The 18,253-nt window shown below is 48.0% G+C and overlaps 2 protein-coding genes across 9 annotated transcripts in view; one reads left to right on the top strand and one right to left on the bottom strand.

Moving 5' to 3' along the window:
* rasgrp3 (RAS guanyl releasing protein 3 (calcium and DAG-regulated)) overlaps positions 1 to 18,253 on the bottom strand; it is a 144,204-nt gene that overhangs the window by 78,606 nt on the left and 47,345 nt on the right. The window lies entirely within an intron of this gene.
* Positions 885 to 14,264, top strand: LOC307042865 (uncharacterized protein; the record flags this gene model as incomplete). Its single annotated transcript, XM_079687030.1, has 2 exons — positions 885 to 2,432; positions 13,498 to 14,264. 2 exons carry the CDS (start codon positions 885 to 887, stop codon positions 13,894 to 13,896), a joined length of 1,947 nt encoding a protein of 648 aa, XP_079543156.1. The 3' UTR covers positions 13,897 to 14,264.

The raw sequence follows: 18,253 nt of genomic DNA, 5'->3' as shown, positions 1-18,253 counted from the left end.
GGTGGGGCCCAAAATCCCTGGCGGCGCCCCTAGTTGTGTGAGTGTATGGCCAGAGAGACCTTTAAACACATTTACTACAATGTTGCCAATTAGTTCCGCAAACAGACCCGACCCGAATTATTATTATTTAAATATATTTATTATGCAACACCCGTGACCCGAACCGCATCTTCTTTGTTATAGCTAGAACCGAACCCGAGGAGTTGCAGAGAGGAGGAGAAGCCTGCATGGGTTGCCGAAATGACTGAACTGATAAGGGTTTTGTCTCTGCAGCCAACACGCAGGCCAAGTACCAGGGTCTGCTGGGGGTGTGGTCAGCCAGGACATTTGGCTAGAGACTGCCCCAAGGCACACCTAGAGAAACGACGTGCAAATCACTTTTTTTGCAGGTCACCCGATGCAGGACTCATTGTTCCCACTAAAGTAGGGGTGAGTGTAATGAGGAGGCAAAGTTGACGTTCAGTGTTTTGCCGGGAGCAAGCCTGTTAAGCGTAACAGGCTTTTTTTTCACGAAACTGTGTCTCAGGGCTTCTTACAATTTAATAAACTATGAATGTGTCTGTGGCAGCGGGGTGTGGTTTGGGCGCTGGCTGCTGGAGTGAAGGGAGTAGCTCGGCCGGAGGCCAGACAGCTGATCGGAATCAGGTAATCAGTGCAGGAAGAAAAGCATGTCGTAACCTGGTTCTGTTCTGTTATGCAGTAGGCGGGATCCTGGAAGGTCGCCAAAGGACCTGTGAAGTTTCCCACCCGGGCAACGTTTGAGACCCGCGCATATTATTGTTTGCAGTTAATAAACGCCTGTGTTTCACCAACCTGCTCTTTCCGTCCTGATTTGAACCCTGTGTGAGCGGAGAGGCTCACAGTGGCGCCTGAACAGGGACCTGATGTCGGAAGGAGAAACCCCGCTGGGTCAGGCCCTCCAACGTCTCGCTCACATGCAGGAGACCACCACAGCATTACAGCGACAGCAGAGCGAGGCTCTGCTCGGGATCGCCTCGAGCCAGCGCGAGGACCGGGCTCTCCTACGGGAGCTGCTGCAGCGTCCGGCCGCTCGGGAGGGCGATCCCGCTACCAACCCGGCCCGACCGCCTTCAATTGCCCTCCAGAAATTGACGGCAGAGGATGATCCGGAGGACTACCTGGACATATTTGAGGGCACAGCGGCGGCGTGCGGGTGGCCGGAGGAGGAGTGGGCAGCGCGGCTATTGCCTCTGCTATCCGGGAAGTCGCAGCTAGCCGCCCACAGCCTGCCAGCAGCCTCTCGGCATGTGTACCGGCATCTGAGGAAGGCCATCCTGGACCGGATTGGCAGCACGCCAGAGGGACATCGCCGCTGGTTCCGGGCCCTCCCCTTCGAGGACGATGACCGGCCCTTCTCCTACGCGCAGCGGCTCCTGGATGCAGCGAGCCGCTGGCTCCAGCCGGGGGCGCGCTCCGCTGAGGAAGTCGTCGGCAAGATGGCGCTGGAGCAGTTAATCGCCGGCCTGCCATCTTCGACGGCGAATTGGGTCCAGTGCCATCGCCCCGCCAACCTGGAAGCAGCCGTCGTCCTTGCGGAGGACCACCTCTCGCTTCCCCGGCGGAGCATGAAAGAGGAGCCCCGACCACCAGCCGTCTCAGCGGGCAGACCCGTCCCAGCCCCGAGGAGGAGGTTTCCTGGAGCAGCTGCCCTTCCCTCCCCACCATCACACGGCCCCAACCCCGCAGCCCCGACACTTTCCCCCCTAGCTCTACCTTACCCTCCTGTTTTTATCTCTCCCCAGGGTCCGGCCTACGCTTCTGGTCGTCCGGCACCACGGGGGGCTCCTCAGACGTCAGGGCAGGATTGCTGGCGGTGCGGGCAGCCTGGCCACTTCCGACGGGAGTGTCCTCTCATGGAGGTCGGACAGCTGGTTCGGGTTGCAGGACCGCCAGTTGCCGCCCCCGATTTGGAAGGGACGTACCGTATACCAGTATGTATACAGGGGGGTACACACCAGGCTCTGATGGACACGGGCTGTAATCAGACGATGATCCATCAGCACCTGGTTCGGCCTGGGGCATTGATTGAAGCATCGTGGGTGAAGGTGAGGTGTGTGCATGGGGATATTCACCAGTACCCGGAGGTGACGCTGGAAATTTCTTATAAGGGGAAAAAGCATAGAGTCAGGGCTGGAGTTAGCACTCGCCTTACGCACCCTCTGATTTTGGGAACGAATTGGCCGGGGTTTGCTAAGCTAGCGGGGGCTATGGGGGTGCGTTCACGGACGGCAGGGAAATATGAGTTGTGTGCTGTGTTTAGTGGAGAGTCGGAGGCGGCTGACGACATCGAGGGGGAAACGGACACGGAGGGGGCCGCGGAGGTCCCTCTGGACCCGCTGGTGTTTCCCGTGGAAGATTTCCCCCTCGAACAGTCGAGGGACGAGACCCTTCAGCACGCCTTCGGCCAGGTGGTGAGTATTGATGGCTCCCAGCTACACCCAAACGCAGCACTCACTCACCCACACTTTACGGTGGTTAGGGACAGGTTGTATCGTGTAAGCCGTGAAACACAGACAGGAGAGATAAATACCCAGTTGTTGGTGCCAAAAAGCCGTCGGTAAATGGTTTTCAAGGCGGCTCATTATAACCCCATGTCAGGTCACCTAGGGTACGACAAATCACTACACCGGATAATGGCCCGATTTTATTGGCCGGGCATTCGCGCAGATGTGAAGCGGTGGTGTGCATCTTGCCGTGAATGTCAGCTGGTTAACCCGCCGGCCATCCCCAGAGCGCCTTTGCGCCCGTTACCATTGATTGAGGTGCCTTTTGAGAGAGTTGGAATGGACCTCACCGGGCCATTAGACCGGAGTGCACGGGGATATCGCTTTGTACTAGTCCTAGTGGATTATGCAATGCGATATCCCGAGGCAGTGCCGCTGTGTAATATCTCTGCAAAGAGCGTCGCGCAGGCACTGTTTCACATTATCTCCCGAGTCGGGATCCCGAAAGAGATCCTGACTGACCAGGGCACACAGTTTATGTCACGCACACTACGCGAGCTGTATGAACTATTGGGCGTCCATTCAATACGGACTAGTGTTTACCATCCGCAGACCGACGGCCTGGTGGAACGGTTTAACAAAACACTAAAGAACATGGTTCGTAAGTTCGTTCACGAAGATAGCCGTAATTGGGATAAATGGCTAGATCCTCTGTTGTTTGCAGTGCGGGAGGTGCCCCAGCCCTCCACGGGATTTTCTCCCTTTGAGCTGTTATTTGGTAGGAAGCCCCGGGGTGTTTTGGACCTAGTTAAGGAAAACTGGGAAGAGGGTCCAAGCACCAGTAAGAACGAAATACAGTACGTTATGGACCTGCGAGCAAAACTCCAATCACTGGGGCAGATATCACGGGAGAATTTGCTCCAGGCTCAGGAACGTCAGCAGCGCCTGTACAACAGAGGGTCGAAACTGAGACAATTTTCACCGGGAGATAAAGTGCTCTGGGTGTTGAGGGACTGTCATGGTTGACACGTCTCATCAACGTTGCATGGAAGTCGGAAACAGTACCGAAGGAGTGGCAGACCGGGGTGGTGGTTCCCCTTTTCAAAAAGGGGGATCAGAGGGTGTGTGCCAATTACAGAGGCATCACACTACTCAGCCTCCCCGGGAAAGTTTACTCTAAGGTACTCGAAAGGAGGGTCAGGCCGATTGTCGAACCTCAGATTGAGGAGGAACAATGCGGATTCCGTCCTGGTCGTGGAACGACGGATCAGCTTTTTACTCTCGCAAGGATCCTGGAGGGGGCCTGGGAGTACGCTCATCCAGTCTACATGTGTTTTGTAGACTTGGAGAAGGCGTGTGACCGGGTTCCCAGGGAGTCACTGTGGGAGGTGCGGCGGGAGTATGGGGTGAGGGGGTCTCTACTCAGGGCCATCCAATCTCTGTACTCCCAAAGCGAGAGCTGTGTCCGGGTCCTCGGCAGTAAGTCGGACCCATTTCAGGTGAGGGTTGGCCTCCGCCAGGGCTGCGCTTTGTCACCAATCCTGTTTGTAATATACATGGATCGGATTTCGAGGCGTAGTCGTGGGGGAGGGGGTCTGCAGTTCGGTGGACTAAGGATTGCACCACTGCCTTTTGCAGATGATGTGGTTCTGATGGCTTCATCGGTCTGCGACCTTCAGCACTCACTGGATCGGTTCGCAACCGAGTGTGAAGTGGCTGGGATGAGGATCAGCACCTCCAAATCTGAGGCCATGGTTCTCAGCAGGAAACCGATGGACTGTCCACTCCAAGTAGGGAATGAGTCCTTACCCCAAGTGAAGGAGTTTAAGTATCTCGGGGTCTTGTTCTCGAGTGAGGGAACAATGGAGCGTGAGATGGGTCGGAGAATCGGAGCAGCGGGAGCGGTACTGCAGTCTCGTTACCGCACCGTTGTGACGAAAAGGGAGCTGAGCCAGAAGGCAAAGCTCTCTGTCTACCGGGCCATTTTCGTTCCTACCCTCACCTATGGTCATGAAGGATGGGTCATGACCGAAAGAACGAGATCGCGGGTACAAGCGGCCGAGATGGGTTTTCTCCGCAGGGTGGCTGGTGTCTCCCTTAGGGATAAGGTGAGAAGTTCGGTCATCCGGGAGGGACTCGGAGTTGAACCGCTCCTCCTTCGCGTCGAAAGGAGCCAGTTGAGGTGGTTCGGGCACCTAGTTAGGATGCCACCTGGGCGCCTCCCTAGGGAGGTGTTCCAGGCAAGTTCAGCTGGGAAGAGACCAAGGGGTAGACCTAGAACCAGATGGAGGGATTATATCTCTTCTCTGGCCTGGGAGCGCCTTGGGATCCCCCAGTCAGAGCTGGTTGATGTGGCCAGGGAGAAGAAAGTTTGGGGCTCTCTGCTGGAACTGCTACCTCCGCGACCCGACCACGGATAAGCGGGAGAAGATGGATGGATGGATGGATGGATGGAGATAAAGTGCTTGTATTACTCCCATCCTCTAGCTCTAAACTACTCGCCAAGTGGCAAGGACCCTTCGTGGTCACACGACGAGTGGGGGACGTAGATTATGAGGTGGTGCGTTCTGACAGGGGGGGAGCAACACAGATTTACCACCTTAACCTCCTGAAAGCATGGAGGGAGGGGGCGTCGGTTTCTCTGGTGATTGAGAGAGATGAGTTGGGACCGGAGGTCATTAAAAGCAACAAAGTAGCCCCGGTCGGTTGTGGCGACAATCTCTCACCGGGCCGGAGAGCAGACGTTGCTTCGTTGCAAAGGCAGTTTGCCGACGTGTTCTCTACGCTGCCAGGGCGCACATCTTTCATACACCACCGCATAGAAACGCCCCCGGGCGTGGCCATTCGTTCACGGCCCTATCGGCTAACTGAACACAGGAGGGAAATTGTTCAGGCGGAGCTTCAGGCTATGCTAGAGATGGGAGTAATATAAGAGTCCACCAGTGACTGGTGTTGCCCCGTCGTGCTGGTACGTAAGTCCGACGGGTCAATCCGGTTCTGTGTGGACTACCGCAGGGTGAACGAGGTGTCCAAATTTGATGCTTATCCAATGCCCCGGGTCGACGAACTCCTGGATCGGCTAGTGTGAGGAAGCGCACACACTCCCTCACTAACATGTTGGTCTTAACTATTTGTTTGTTAAGAAAGGTAGTACATGTTTTTTCAGAGTTGTCTTTAGTTCAGTTAAAGTTATAAAAACAGTTTACATAGACAAACTAATAAAATGCATCTAAATTAATTTGTCAGTCTGTAAAATACACAAGCACCAAGTAATCACCATTTCCTTTGTTCAGACCTGGAGGCCATCTTGTCCCAGTGCTCAAAGGGGGAGCACGCCTCCAAAGTACTCCTTATATGTGGCGTATGAGTAGGCGGAGTCTTGGACGCGATTGGTCAGGAAATGTGTGATTTTATGAGTGTCAATTAGGTTAAAAACTATCCGTTTTAAGCAGACCTTGTTGTTTTTGAAGGTATAATATGTATGTTGATGCAATAATGAATTTACTTAAGCCGTTAGGGTTTTATTAAATGTAGACAACAGTGTTTAAGTTTGTATTTAACCCTTCACACCGCTTTCAGAACCATGACCTGATTGGCCAGGTTGGAGTGGGAAGGCGGGCAATCTCCTATAAATGTTGTTGGGAAGAGAGGGGAAGGGGGCATTTTGTGTTTGTTCCTTGCTGGTGAATGCAGCACCAGACATGCAGTTTGTGTTTCTTAGAATAATGTGGAAGGCTAAGAATCAAACGCCTGTTTATTTTTTGCAAGAAAACCCTCTCTCCACGTATCGTTCTTTCACCTGCACCTCACATCGTAACAATTGGTGGCAGTGGTGGGATATTTAAACGCCTGTGAGGAGTCTTTGAGGACAGAGTGACTAAATGAGAAGTGGACGTGGAAGAGGTCGTCAGGCAAGGGCCACAGCCTTGCCAGACATGGAGGAAGAAAAAAGACGAGGGACAATGGAAGAAGAATCGCCACTTGAGGGAGCCGTGGCAGCTGAAAGTGAAGAAGATGAGGAAGAGCTGGTGGTTCGCCCCAAAGTGTTTACAGCCCATACTGGGGGTGAGGAACTCTCTACAGTAAGCTTTGTGGAAGAAATTAGAGAGTTTGTGCACAGGTCTAAGCAGACTGAGGCAATACTTTTTGAACAGATTAAACAATTAAGAAGTGACATGGTTTCAAAGTCAAGGCAGGACTCAGAAGTATACTATGACCCTGTTCAACAGTATCCCTATGCAACGCGTGCTGATAATCCAAGGCTACAAGCTGAAACCTCAACACACCTGCTGGAAAATTCAATCCACTTCAAACTAGCAGGCCTGTCTCCTTATCCGATTGGCCTGTCCAGCCTCTGCAGAATATTGATCCACCAATCCGGACAGCAAGGCCCTATGTAAGTGAGCCGAGGATACCTGACTTCAAAGAAGGTGAAGACCCAGAACGTTTTTTTGTTCGGTTTGAACGGATGGCCAGAACATGGGGGTGGCCGCCATTTGAGTGGGCAGCCAGAGTAGTAACCTTGTTGACAGGAAGAGCTCTTGAGGCCTATGCTGGAATGGATGAGGAACAGTCAGAGTCATATGAAGCAGTTAAAGCAGCAGTGTTAATGAAGTTTAATGTGACTGAAGAGACTTACAGACAGCGGTTCCGGAGCACCATTTTGCCAGTGGGAGAGACTGTAAGAGAAACCTACAACCGTATTAAGGGGCATTACAAAAGATGGATGAGAACGAACAGCCGTACTAAGGAGGAGATTGGAGAGACTATTGTTTTGGAGCAGTACCTCCGTGTGCTTCAACCAGACGTCCGCACCTGGGTCAAGGAGCACAATCCCCAGACTGGAGAAGAAGCGGCAGATCTAGCAGAACGGTATGCAGCGGCCCACAGGGAACCTTCAAAGAAAAGAGTGACTGTTGGGAAGCCAAGGTATGGGGAGGGCAAACCTCACACTTGGCCAGCTGTTGAGAGCATGGACACTGGGGTTGGTAAGAAACCTGAATATCCAAACGTAAAAACGAACTTTATATGTTATTACTGTCAGCAACCTGGTCACAAGGCTTCATTGTGTCCATTAAGAAAGTCTAAGTCGGTTGAGATGTGTTCGGTACCTCGTCCAGAAAGTGTTGACCCTGCTAATGTTATCGATAGTGGAATTGTTCCACATAGACATGTAGTAGAGGTCACTGTAAATGGTCAAGCAGTGAAAGCCCTAGCTGACACTGGTAGTTCACAAACCTTGGTGAAGTCCAGCGTACTTAGCAATGCAATAACTGCTTTTGATGGCAGGGTAAATATCACATGTGTTCATGGTTGTAAAAAAGATTACCCAACTGCAGATGTTATCATTGAGGTTGAAGGGCAAGCCTTTATGCTAACTGTTGGTGTGCTAGAGCACCTAGCTTATGACGTGATCCTTGGAGATGATTTGCCAATCTTAGACTACTTGGTACAGCAAAACTCACTAGCATACTCCTATGTAGCTACGCGCTCTATGACTAAGGGGTTAGAAACTTTACCAGATGCAGATGATAGTTTGTGTGAAGGGGGTGATAAGCTTAAGAAAACAAGGCGACAGCGCCGTCAAGAGAAAAACAGAAATCACGATAAGGCTAAATGCCCTGAGCTTAATCTCCCTGTAACTCCCCCCATAGAGCCTCAATGGCAAATCCCAGATAACTTCAGAGAGAGTCAGGAGAATGACCCATCTCTAAAACCTCTATTTTCAAAAGCATGCAAAGTAGATGGGGAGGAAGATGCAAACACAGGGGGGCTGAAAAATCGGGATCCCTTCATCATAAAAGACAACCTTTTGTATTTGGCAGACATAGAGAAACCTAGGCTAGTCATTCCTAAAGAGTTTCGCCAAGTAATCCTGCAGGTGGGTCATACTGTGCCATGGGCTGGGCATCTGGGGCAGGCAAAAACGTATGACCGCATAGCTCAGCGTTTCTATTGGCCAGGATTATACAAAGAGGTAATTGATTACTGTAAAACGTGCCATGAGTGTCAGGTTGTAGCTCCTACCAAACTTTCAAACAGGGCCCCTCTACAACCATTACCAATAATGAGTGTACCTTATGAAAGAATAGCCATGGATATAATTGGTCCTCTGCCAAAAAGTAGCAAGGGTCAGAGGTTTGCCCTGGTTATTTGTGACTACGCCACCAGAAATCCAGATGTCTATCCATTGCGTTCCATTCAGGTCAAACATATAGTGCGGTGTTTAGTAGAGCTATTCTCTAGAGTTGGCATCCCTAAAGATATCTTAACAGATCAAGGTACAAACTTTATGTCCCATCTGATGAAGTCACTGTACTCGCAACTTGGGGTTAAAGGGATCAGAACGACTCCATACCACCCTGAAACTGATGGTCTGGTAGAACGTTTTAATGGTACACTGAAACAAATGTTGAGAAAATGTATTGATGATACTGGCAAAGATTGGGATAAATGGTTGCCGTTCCTTTTGTTTGCATACAGAGAAGTGCCACAGGCTTCAACTGGTTTCTCCCCTTTTGAGTTGTTATATGGCAGACAGGTCAGAGGCCCTTTGGATGTGCTGAAGGAGAACTGGGTGGCTGGTGAGGCAGTGGCAACTAAAACCAACACATCATCTCTTACATTCTGCAGATGAGAGACAAACTGGACAGTTACAGAGAAACGGTCAAAGAACACATGCATGAAGCTCAACATAAGCAGAAGGTGTGGTACGACAAACGTGCTCGTGAAAGAGAGCTGAAAGCTGGCCAGAAAGTCTTGATACTGCTCCCTACAGGGCCAAGTAAGTTACTAGCCAAGTGGCAAGGCCCTTATACAGTAACCCGAAAGGCAGGCCCTGTGACCTATGAAATTCTCTGTCCTGATAAAAGAAAGTGCAAACAGTTGTTGCATGTAAACCTTTTAAAAGAATATCATGACAGGAAAAACCAGAAGGCAAGATGTCCAGCTGGAAGAAGAGGATGCGTTGGAAACAGAGGAAGCTGACATGGTGCCGCACAGAGAGAAGTGTAAACCCCAGGCTCCTCCGGAGCATCTGAGTTTGGATCAGGGGCATCAACTGGGTGAGCTTAAACAATCTTTCCCAGCATTGTTCTCAGAAAAACCTGGACGCACTAATGTGATAAAGCATAACATTATACTGAAGGACCCTAAACCGGTTCGCCTGAGGCCTTACAGAATTCCTGAAAGAATGATGGAACCACTGAGGAAGGAGGTGGAGTTGATGTTGGACATGGGAGTCATTGAACCATCTAGAAGTGAGTGGTCAAATCCTATAGTGCTTGTTCCTAAGAAAAACACCACCGAACCTCGATTCTGCTCGGACATGAGGAAGCTGAACAGCATTTCCTGTTTTGATTCATACCCTATGCCGCGTATTGACGAGCTACTGGAAAGGTGGGGAAAGCCAAGTACATCACAGCTTTAGACCTCTGTAAAGGTTACTGGCAAGTGCCTCTTGAGCCAGCCTGCAAAGAGTATACAGCTTTTCAGATTCCAGGAATGGGTTTGTTTCATTACACTGTACTACCCTTTGGTCTTCATGGAGCGCCTGCAACCTTTCAAAGATTAATGGACATTGTTCTTAATGATTGCACCAGGTTTGCAGCAGCCTACCTAGATGATGTGGTAATCTACAGTGAATCCTGGGAAGAACATCTGCAGCATCTTAAAGCTGTGTTGGGCAAGATACAGGAAGCCGGGCTAACCCTGAATGCCAACAAGTGTTCCTGGGCTCAAGAGGAGGTGAAATACCTTGGATACCTGGTTGGACGTGGGCAAATACGACCACAGGTGGAGAAGGTAAAGGCCATACAGGTAATACCCAGACCCCAGACAAAGAAGCAAGTGAGGTCCCTTTTAGGCCTGGTGGGGTGGTACAGAAGGTTTGTTCCCCACTTTGCTACATTAGCTGCCCCACTTACTGATCTAACAAAAAAATCTCCCACTAAAGTTGTGTGGAATGATGAGTGTGAAAATGCCTTCCAGGCATTAAAGAGGCAGATCTGTCAAGCTCCTGTGTTGCAGAGCCCGGACTTCACAAAACCATTTATTGTGCAAGTTGATGGCTCTGGTGTTGGACTAGGAGCAGTGCTAGCCCAAGGAGAGCCTGGCGAAGAGAAGCCTATAGTGTTCTTGAGTAAGAAACTGTTTGACCGGGGAAAAAAGTACTCTACGGTGGAAAAAGAGGGACTGGCTATAAAGTGGGCAATAGATTCATTGAAGTATTACCTTCTTGGAAGAGAGTTTGTGTTGCAGACAGACCACAGACCTTTGAAGTGGATGCAATCTAAACAGCATCATAATGCAAGGATTCTACGTTGGTGCCTAGCCCTCCAGCCATACCAGTTCACCATACAGTATTGTCCCGGTAAGAACAATCTTATAGCTGACTATCTTTCTCGTTTGCCTGACCTGTGCAAGCCAGAGGGGGAGGAGGTGTGAAATGTGAGGAAGTGCACACACTCCCTCATAGTACATGTTTTTTCAGAGTTGTCTTTAGTTCAGTTAAAGTTATAAAAACAGTTTACATAGACAAACTAATAAAATGCATCTAAATTAATTTGTCAGTCTGTAAAATACACAAGCACCAAGTAATCACCATTTCCTTTGTTCAGACCTGGAGGCCATCTTGTCCCAGTGCTCAAAGGGGGAGCACGCCTCCAAAGTACTCCTTATATGTGGCGTATGAGTAGGCGGAGTCTTGGACGCGATTGGTCAGGAAATGTGTGATTTTATGAGTGTCAATTAGGTTAAAAACTATCCGTTTTAAGCAGACCTTGTTGTTTTTGAAGGTATAATATGTATGTTGATGCAATAATGAATTTACTTAAGCCGTTAGGGTTTTATTAAATGTAGACAACAGTGTTTAAGTTTGTATTTAACCCTTCACACCGCTTTCAGAACCATGACCTGATTGGCCAGGTTGGAGTGCAGTGTTTCCCCTAGGTTTACTGCCTTGGCAGGGTGCTGCTCGAAGACAAATGTCGGGGCGCCCACATTTTTGTTATCCTCTGGAGCAGAGAGGAGCTGTGAATTATTGTTATCGATATCGTACAGTAACAAATGTATTTGGACATTAAAAAGTAATACAGTACAGTGTTACACTATACTGTATTACTTTAATTTAAACTGTATTCCCTTCTTATCATGTTGTCTACACTTCTTCCTTTCATTGATACATTTAAATCACCTGACTACAGCATATAACATACCTGCTGCAACACTGTGCTGCTGCTGCTTCTCTCTGCCTCATCCTCTATTGCTGGAGGCAGCTCCACCTCATCTGATCTCTGATATGAAAGCAATCGTGTTATGATCATATTGAGCTATTGGTGTTAGTGTAACATTAAACAAGCAGTCTACTTGTCATACATTGCTGACGATACATTTTAAGTGGCAATTTGTTGAGTCACTGCCGCTAAATGCCGGTAGCATCAAGCTAGCAAGTCCTGCATTAGCCTCACATCAACAGGTGTAGACAGAACATCCAATTATCCTGAGCTAATTTACTGAATAAACCAACTCACATCTCAATACTGTAGTTCAAAACCGGGTTACCTGCTCCATCTGTGAGCTATTTTTAGAATGCGCACGCTACGTTCGTTGTCGCGTTCGCGCGCGTCCACCTGGGCAGGCTGTGTGTGTCCTTCTCCCGTGACGATAACGGCTTGCGGTTAAAAAATAATAATAAACGAATTTGAAACTTGGGGGGGACACAAACGGGCAGACAGCAGAGCTCGTGCCAATAAAGCAGATTTGTTTGACTTTTTTACACTTTGTTGTTCTCCTCCTTTCCTCCGCTCTTGTCTCTGATTGTGAGCGCGAGTGTGTGCATTCGTGTGTGTGTGTGTGTGTGTGAGCCCAGCCCTTCAGAAACAGAGCGGAGGGAGAATGTGAATACGCAAAGCAGTGTACACTGAAACATGAACACATTGGATAAATAACATGGCGTTTAGTTTATTTAATAAAAGAGCACATGTTCAATGGGAAAAGTGACCGTAGATAGATGACTTCAGTTGAAATTTGGTGCTATATATATTTTTTTTTTAAATAAAAAACAAAATAAAAACACCTTGAATTTCAGGCAGGGCGCGGGGCTCCGTTGGCAGGGCGCAGTGCCCCGCCAAGACAATGGTAGGGGAAACACTGGAGTGGGAAGGCGGGCAGTCTCCTATAAATGTTGTTGGGAAGAGAGGGGAAGGGGGCATTTTGTGTTTGTTCCTTGCTGGTGAATGCAGCACCAGACATGCAGTTTGTGTTTCTTTGGAATAATGTGGAAGGCTAAGAATAAAACGCCTGTTTATTTTTTGCAAGAAAACCCTCTCTCCACGTATCGTTCTTTCACCTGCACCTCACATCGTAACAGCTAGGCACTGCTCGCTTTTACACGACGCTGGATTTAACCAAAGGCTATTGGCAGATTCCCCTTTCTCCAGAGTCTAAGGAAAAAACGGCCTTCTCCACTCCGTATGGTTTATACCAATTCATCACACTTCCTTTCGGGTTGTTCGGAGCTCCAGCCACCTTCCAGCAGCTCATGGACCGGGTGCTGCGTCCCCACTCTGCATATGCTGCTGCTTACTTGGATGATGTCATCATTCACAGTGAGACATGGGAGCAGCATATGCAGCAGGTGGGGGCGGTGCTCGAGTCCCTGAGGCAGGCGGGGCTCACGGCCAACCCGAAGAAGTGTGCGGTTGGACGGAGGGAGGTACGGTATCTGGGGTACCACTTGGGCGGCGGGCAGGTGCGGCCACAGATAGAGAAAACAACCGCCATTTCAGCCTGTCTGGCGCCCAAGACGAAAAAAGAGGTCAGGAGGTTCATGGGGCTGGCCGGCTACTACAGGCGGTTCATCCCGTCCTTTTCGGAGCTGACCAGTCCCCTGACCGACCTGACCCGAAAGGGTGCTTCAGATCCGGTCCAGTGGACGGAGCGGTGTCAGCTGGCGTTTGAGAGGGTTAAAAAAGCCCTCTGTGGTAAGCCGTTTCTGTATTCTCCTGACTTCTCTCTCCCTTTTGTGTTGCAGACCGACGCCTCGAACAGTGGGGTGGGGGCCGTTTTGTCCCAGCACGTAGAGGGGGTCGACCGCCCCGTACTGTACATTAGCCGTAAGCTCGCCCAGAGGGAGGTGAACTACAGTACGGTGGAAAAGGAGTGCCTCGCCATACGGTGGGCGGTCGGCGCCCTGCGGTACTACCTCCTGGGGCGCCCTTTCACCCTCTGGTCGGACCATGCCCCGCTCCAGTGGCTCCACCGCATGAAGGATGCCAACGCTCGGATCACTCTGTGGTATCTGGCGTTACAGCCTTTCAACTTCAAGGTGATCCACAGGCCGGGTAACCGGATGGTCGTGGCTGATTTCCTCTCTCGCTCGGCGGAGGGGGGGGGGGAGAGTCAGCTTGCGGCCGGCGGGATCCCGGCCTGAGTCGGGCGGTGGGGGTATGTGGCAGCGGGGTGTGGTTTGGGCGCTGGCTGCTGGAGTGAAGGGAGTGGCTCGGCCGGAGGCCAGACAGCTGATCGGAATCAGGTAATCAGTGCAGGAAGAAAAGCATGTCGTAACCTGGTTCTGTTCTGTTATGCAGTAGGCGGGATCCTGGAAGGTCGCCAAAGGACCTGTGAAGTTTCCCACCCGGGCAACGTTTGAGACCCGCGCATATTATTGTTTGGAGTTAATAAACGCCTGTGTTTCACCAACCTGCTCTTTCCGTCCTGATTTGAACCCTGTGTGAGCGGAGAGGCTCACAGTGTCATACTCACTTAACGGGAAGAAGCTAAGCTAACTGACGATATGAACAATTTTTACCGAAGCAAAACACAAGCCTCACAAGAAGCGTCTAAATGAGCCCTGAGCGAAAAAATGCTAACGCACTTCGCACAGAACTCTAGGTATAAATCGATCGATTTACTTATCGGACACAAACAAGCTTTGCTAGCAAGCTGAGATTACACAGATTCTAGAAATATAAGTATCATCACTGAGCGACCAGAACTCGCGACAGGGGAAGCAAAGACAGACATCACACGACGTAGCTTTAGGTAGCAAAAAACTGAGATATGCTCACCTTAGCTGTTATTCTGATCAAAAGTTGTGTTCATTGGCATTAAAACGAGAAAAACGTGGCTGAAGGTTAATCCATAGGTTAATTCAATGTGTCCGTCACTTTGAAAAAATTATTGATAATCCATAATTCCCTTTTTATGTCAGAAATATAGTTTTCATATTAGCTGCTAATGATAGCTTCCAGAGTGTACGACAGCTTCCTGTTTTGGTTATTCTGACTACGCGTCACTCTCACTCCTTATTTGGTAACGAGTGTGTGTGTATGTGGAACTTCCCATCGATTCCATTGGCTCTAACAGTTAAAAAGAGTTGTCAATCGTCCAAATCAACCAGGGGGGGCCAGAGATAGGTCAAATCCACCCAAATGACCCCAGACGTGGTTTTCTTTTGCTAAATCTCTCAAATTTCACTTGTTTTGCATCAATCTTGATACAGGGTACTTATTATATGTTATAGTTTGGATTCCTAAAGCCTTTTAGTGTACTATCCCATCATTCAAGGGTGGTTTTCACTATAAGTAATTTTTTTTTTTGGAAGGACACTATTTTTTACTATGTTCAATCTGAATTCACTTTAAAATAAAAAAATCTATATTGATTCTGGCTCTTCTACATCCAACTCACAGGTTTATCATTGCTTTGAGAATTTGTTTTATTAATTTATCCCTTTTAGAAGTGAAGTTATGGTCATTTGTTCTGGGAATGTCATTTTTGAGCCTGAGACCTGGAAAACAGGCTCGGGGCTTAAGAACACAAACTAAAACGGCAATGTACAGACAAATCAGATGATTAAACATGATCTTAAAATATACAGGACTGTCTCAGAAAATTAGAATATTGTGATAAAGTTCTTTATTTTCTGTAATGCAATTAAAAAAACAAAAATGTCATACATTCTGGATTCATTACAAATCAACTGAAATATTGCAAGCCTTTTATTATTTTAATATTGCTGATTATGGCATACAGCTTAAGAAAACTCAAAAATCCTATCTCAAAAAATTAGAATAGTTCCTCAGACCAAGTAAAAAAAAAAGATTTATAACAGCAAAACACAATCAAACATTTGAAAATGTCCATTAATGCACTCAGTACTTGGTTGGGAATCCTTTTGCACGGATTACTGTATCAATGCGGCGTGGCATGGAGGCAATCAGCCTGTGGCATTGCTGAGGTGTTATGGATGCCCAGGATGCTTCAATAGCGGCCTTTAGCTCATTAGCATTGTTGGGTCTGGTGTCTTTCAGCTTCTTCTTCACAATACCCCACATATTCTCTATGGGGTTCAGGTCAGGGGAATTTGCAGGCCAATCGAGGACAGTAATGCCATGGTCAGTACACCAGTTACTGGTGGTTTTGGCACTGTGGGCAGGTGCCAGATCATGCTGGAAAATGAATTCCTCATCTCCATAGAGCTTTTCAGCAGACGGAAGCATGTAGTGCTCTAAAATCTCTTGGTACACAGCTGCATTTACTCTGGGCTTGATGAAACACAGTGGACCAACACCAGCAGCTGACATGGCTCCCCAAACCATCGCTGACTGTGGGAACTTCACACTGGATTTCAAGCAACTTGGATTTTGCTCCTCTCCAGCCTTTCTCCAGACTCTGGCGCCTTGACTTCCAAATGAAATACAAAACTTGCTTTCGTCTGAAAAGAGGACTTTGGACCACTGTGCAACTGTCCAGTGCTTCTTTTCCTTAGCCCAAGTCAGACGCCTCTTCCGTTGTCTTGAGTTCAGAAGTGGCTTGACCATGGGAATACGGCTATTGTAGCCCATTTCCCGGACACGTCTGTGAACAGTGACTTTTGATACCTGGACTCCAGCTTCAGTCCACTGTCTTTGAAGCTCCCCCAAATTCTGGAAGCGACTCTTCTTCACAATGCTGTTAAGGCTGCGGTCATCTCTCTTGGTTGTGCAGCGTTTCCTGCCACATTTCCCCCTTCCAACAGACTTTTTGTGGATGTGCTTTGAAACTGCACTCTGTGAACAGCTTGCTCTTTGAGAAATTTCTTTTTGTGTCTTACCCTCCTGATGGAGGGTGTCAATGACGGTCCTCTGGACAGCAGTCAGATCAGCAGTCTTCCCCATACTTGTGATTTAGTTTACTGAACCAAGCTGAGTGTTTTTCAAGGCTCAGGAAACCCTTGCAGGTGTTTCGAGTTAATTAGACGATTCAAGTGATTCGTTGAACACCCTACTAGTATACTTTTTCATGATATTCTAATATTTAGAGATAGGATATTTGAGTTTTCTTAAGCTGTATGCCATAATCAGCAATATTAAAATAATAAAAGGCTTGCAATATTTCAGTTGATTTTTAATGAATCCAGAATGTATGACATTTTTGTTTTTTTAAATTGCATTACAGAAAATAAAGAACTTTATCACAATATTCTAATTTTCTGAGACAGTCCTGTATATTGTTTGTTTTCGCATTTATTTTGAATTATTATATATACTGTGCCCCACCTGCCCCTAATGACCAGTCACCACTGATTATGGGTATATAAGCTCATAGCAAGGCAGTTAAAAGAACAGGTTACGCATTTTAAAACATTGCATGTTCTGGTACAGTAACAGTTCTGGTTTAAAGTCCAGCTACATGTTCAGATAGCTGGAAAGCACCATTGACAGTAGTGAAGGGAATGAGTGGGAATGGGAGGGCTTTTTCTCAGGAGGGAGAGTGAGTCGTTCACTGAAGAATGGCAGATCCCTGAGCTCCTCCATTCAGGCAGTGGCGGACATTTTCAGTGGGGTGGCCAGGATGGAACCAGTGATCATTTTGGGGTGGCATTGAAATCACTATTATATGAACATAAAAATACATCTCACTAGAAAATAAGGGGTTATTTAAGGCACCTAACACACCTCTACATTATTTGGGATTAAGCTAGTGTAGATCAAATAATATCCAGTATATCTAACCTTTTTTTTCTTATTCCCCCAGGCAAAGTGACAACGAAGCTTACATTATATAAATGTAGTGCAATATACAGACTGTTTAGCTTTTGGTGATCAGCAGCACTATGAGCTCATTCTCTCAGTGTATCATTATCATACAGAGACACAGACACACAATTTAAATAAGAGTTTTTAAATTAAATTATTGGAGTAAACAACCATAAACAATAGCCCTTAACCCTGTAAGAACCCCGGTTGTAATTTTACAACAACAAAAAGAAAAAAGTCAGTAAATGTTTTTGTTTTTTTAAAAGACTACATTTACATAGTCAAAAGCTCCTTTTGTTCAGCCTCACAATACTATTGGGGCTGGTTCGGTATTGCACGTTGCTGGTACAGGGCGGGAGCGGGTCTTGAAAATCAGACCCGTGCAGGACTCTGGTGGGGAAGCAATGTAGACAGGAATAAACGCAGATCATCCTTTGGCTGCAGCCTTGACCAGTACTTGCTTTTGATCATAGTCAATGTGGAAAACCCGCACTCACACAGTTAGGTGGAGGTGAAGGGAATGAGCACTTTAAAAAAAAAAAATGGTAATCCAACTTCACCAGCTGTAACATAATGAGACCATGCTGGTGTACCAGCTTCCACATGCTGAAGACTGCTGGAAAACCAGGATAAATACCAGCTTCACCAGCATGGACCAGCTTAACTACCAGCTTCACCAGCTAAAACCATAGATATAGGTCAAATAGACCAGCATGACATCCATGCTGGTCTATGCTGTTTTTTTCAGCAGGGGAGAGCTAGAGCTAG

The sequence above is a fragment of the Notothenia rossii genome (genome assembly GCF_949606895.1).
Source record: "Notothenia rossii genome assembly, chromosome: 6".
NCBI classification, from domain to species: Eukaryota; Metazoa; Chordata; class Actinopteri; order Perciformes; family Nototheniidae; genus Notothenia; species Notothenia rossii.
This window is presented reverse-complemented; position numbering and strand designations above follow the sequence as displayed.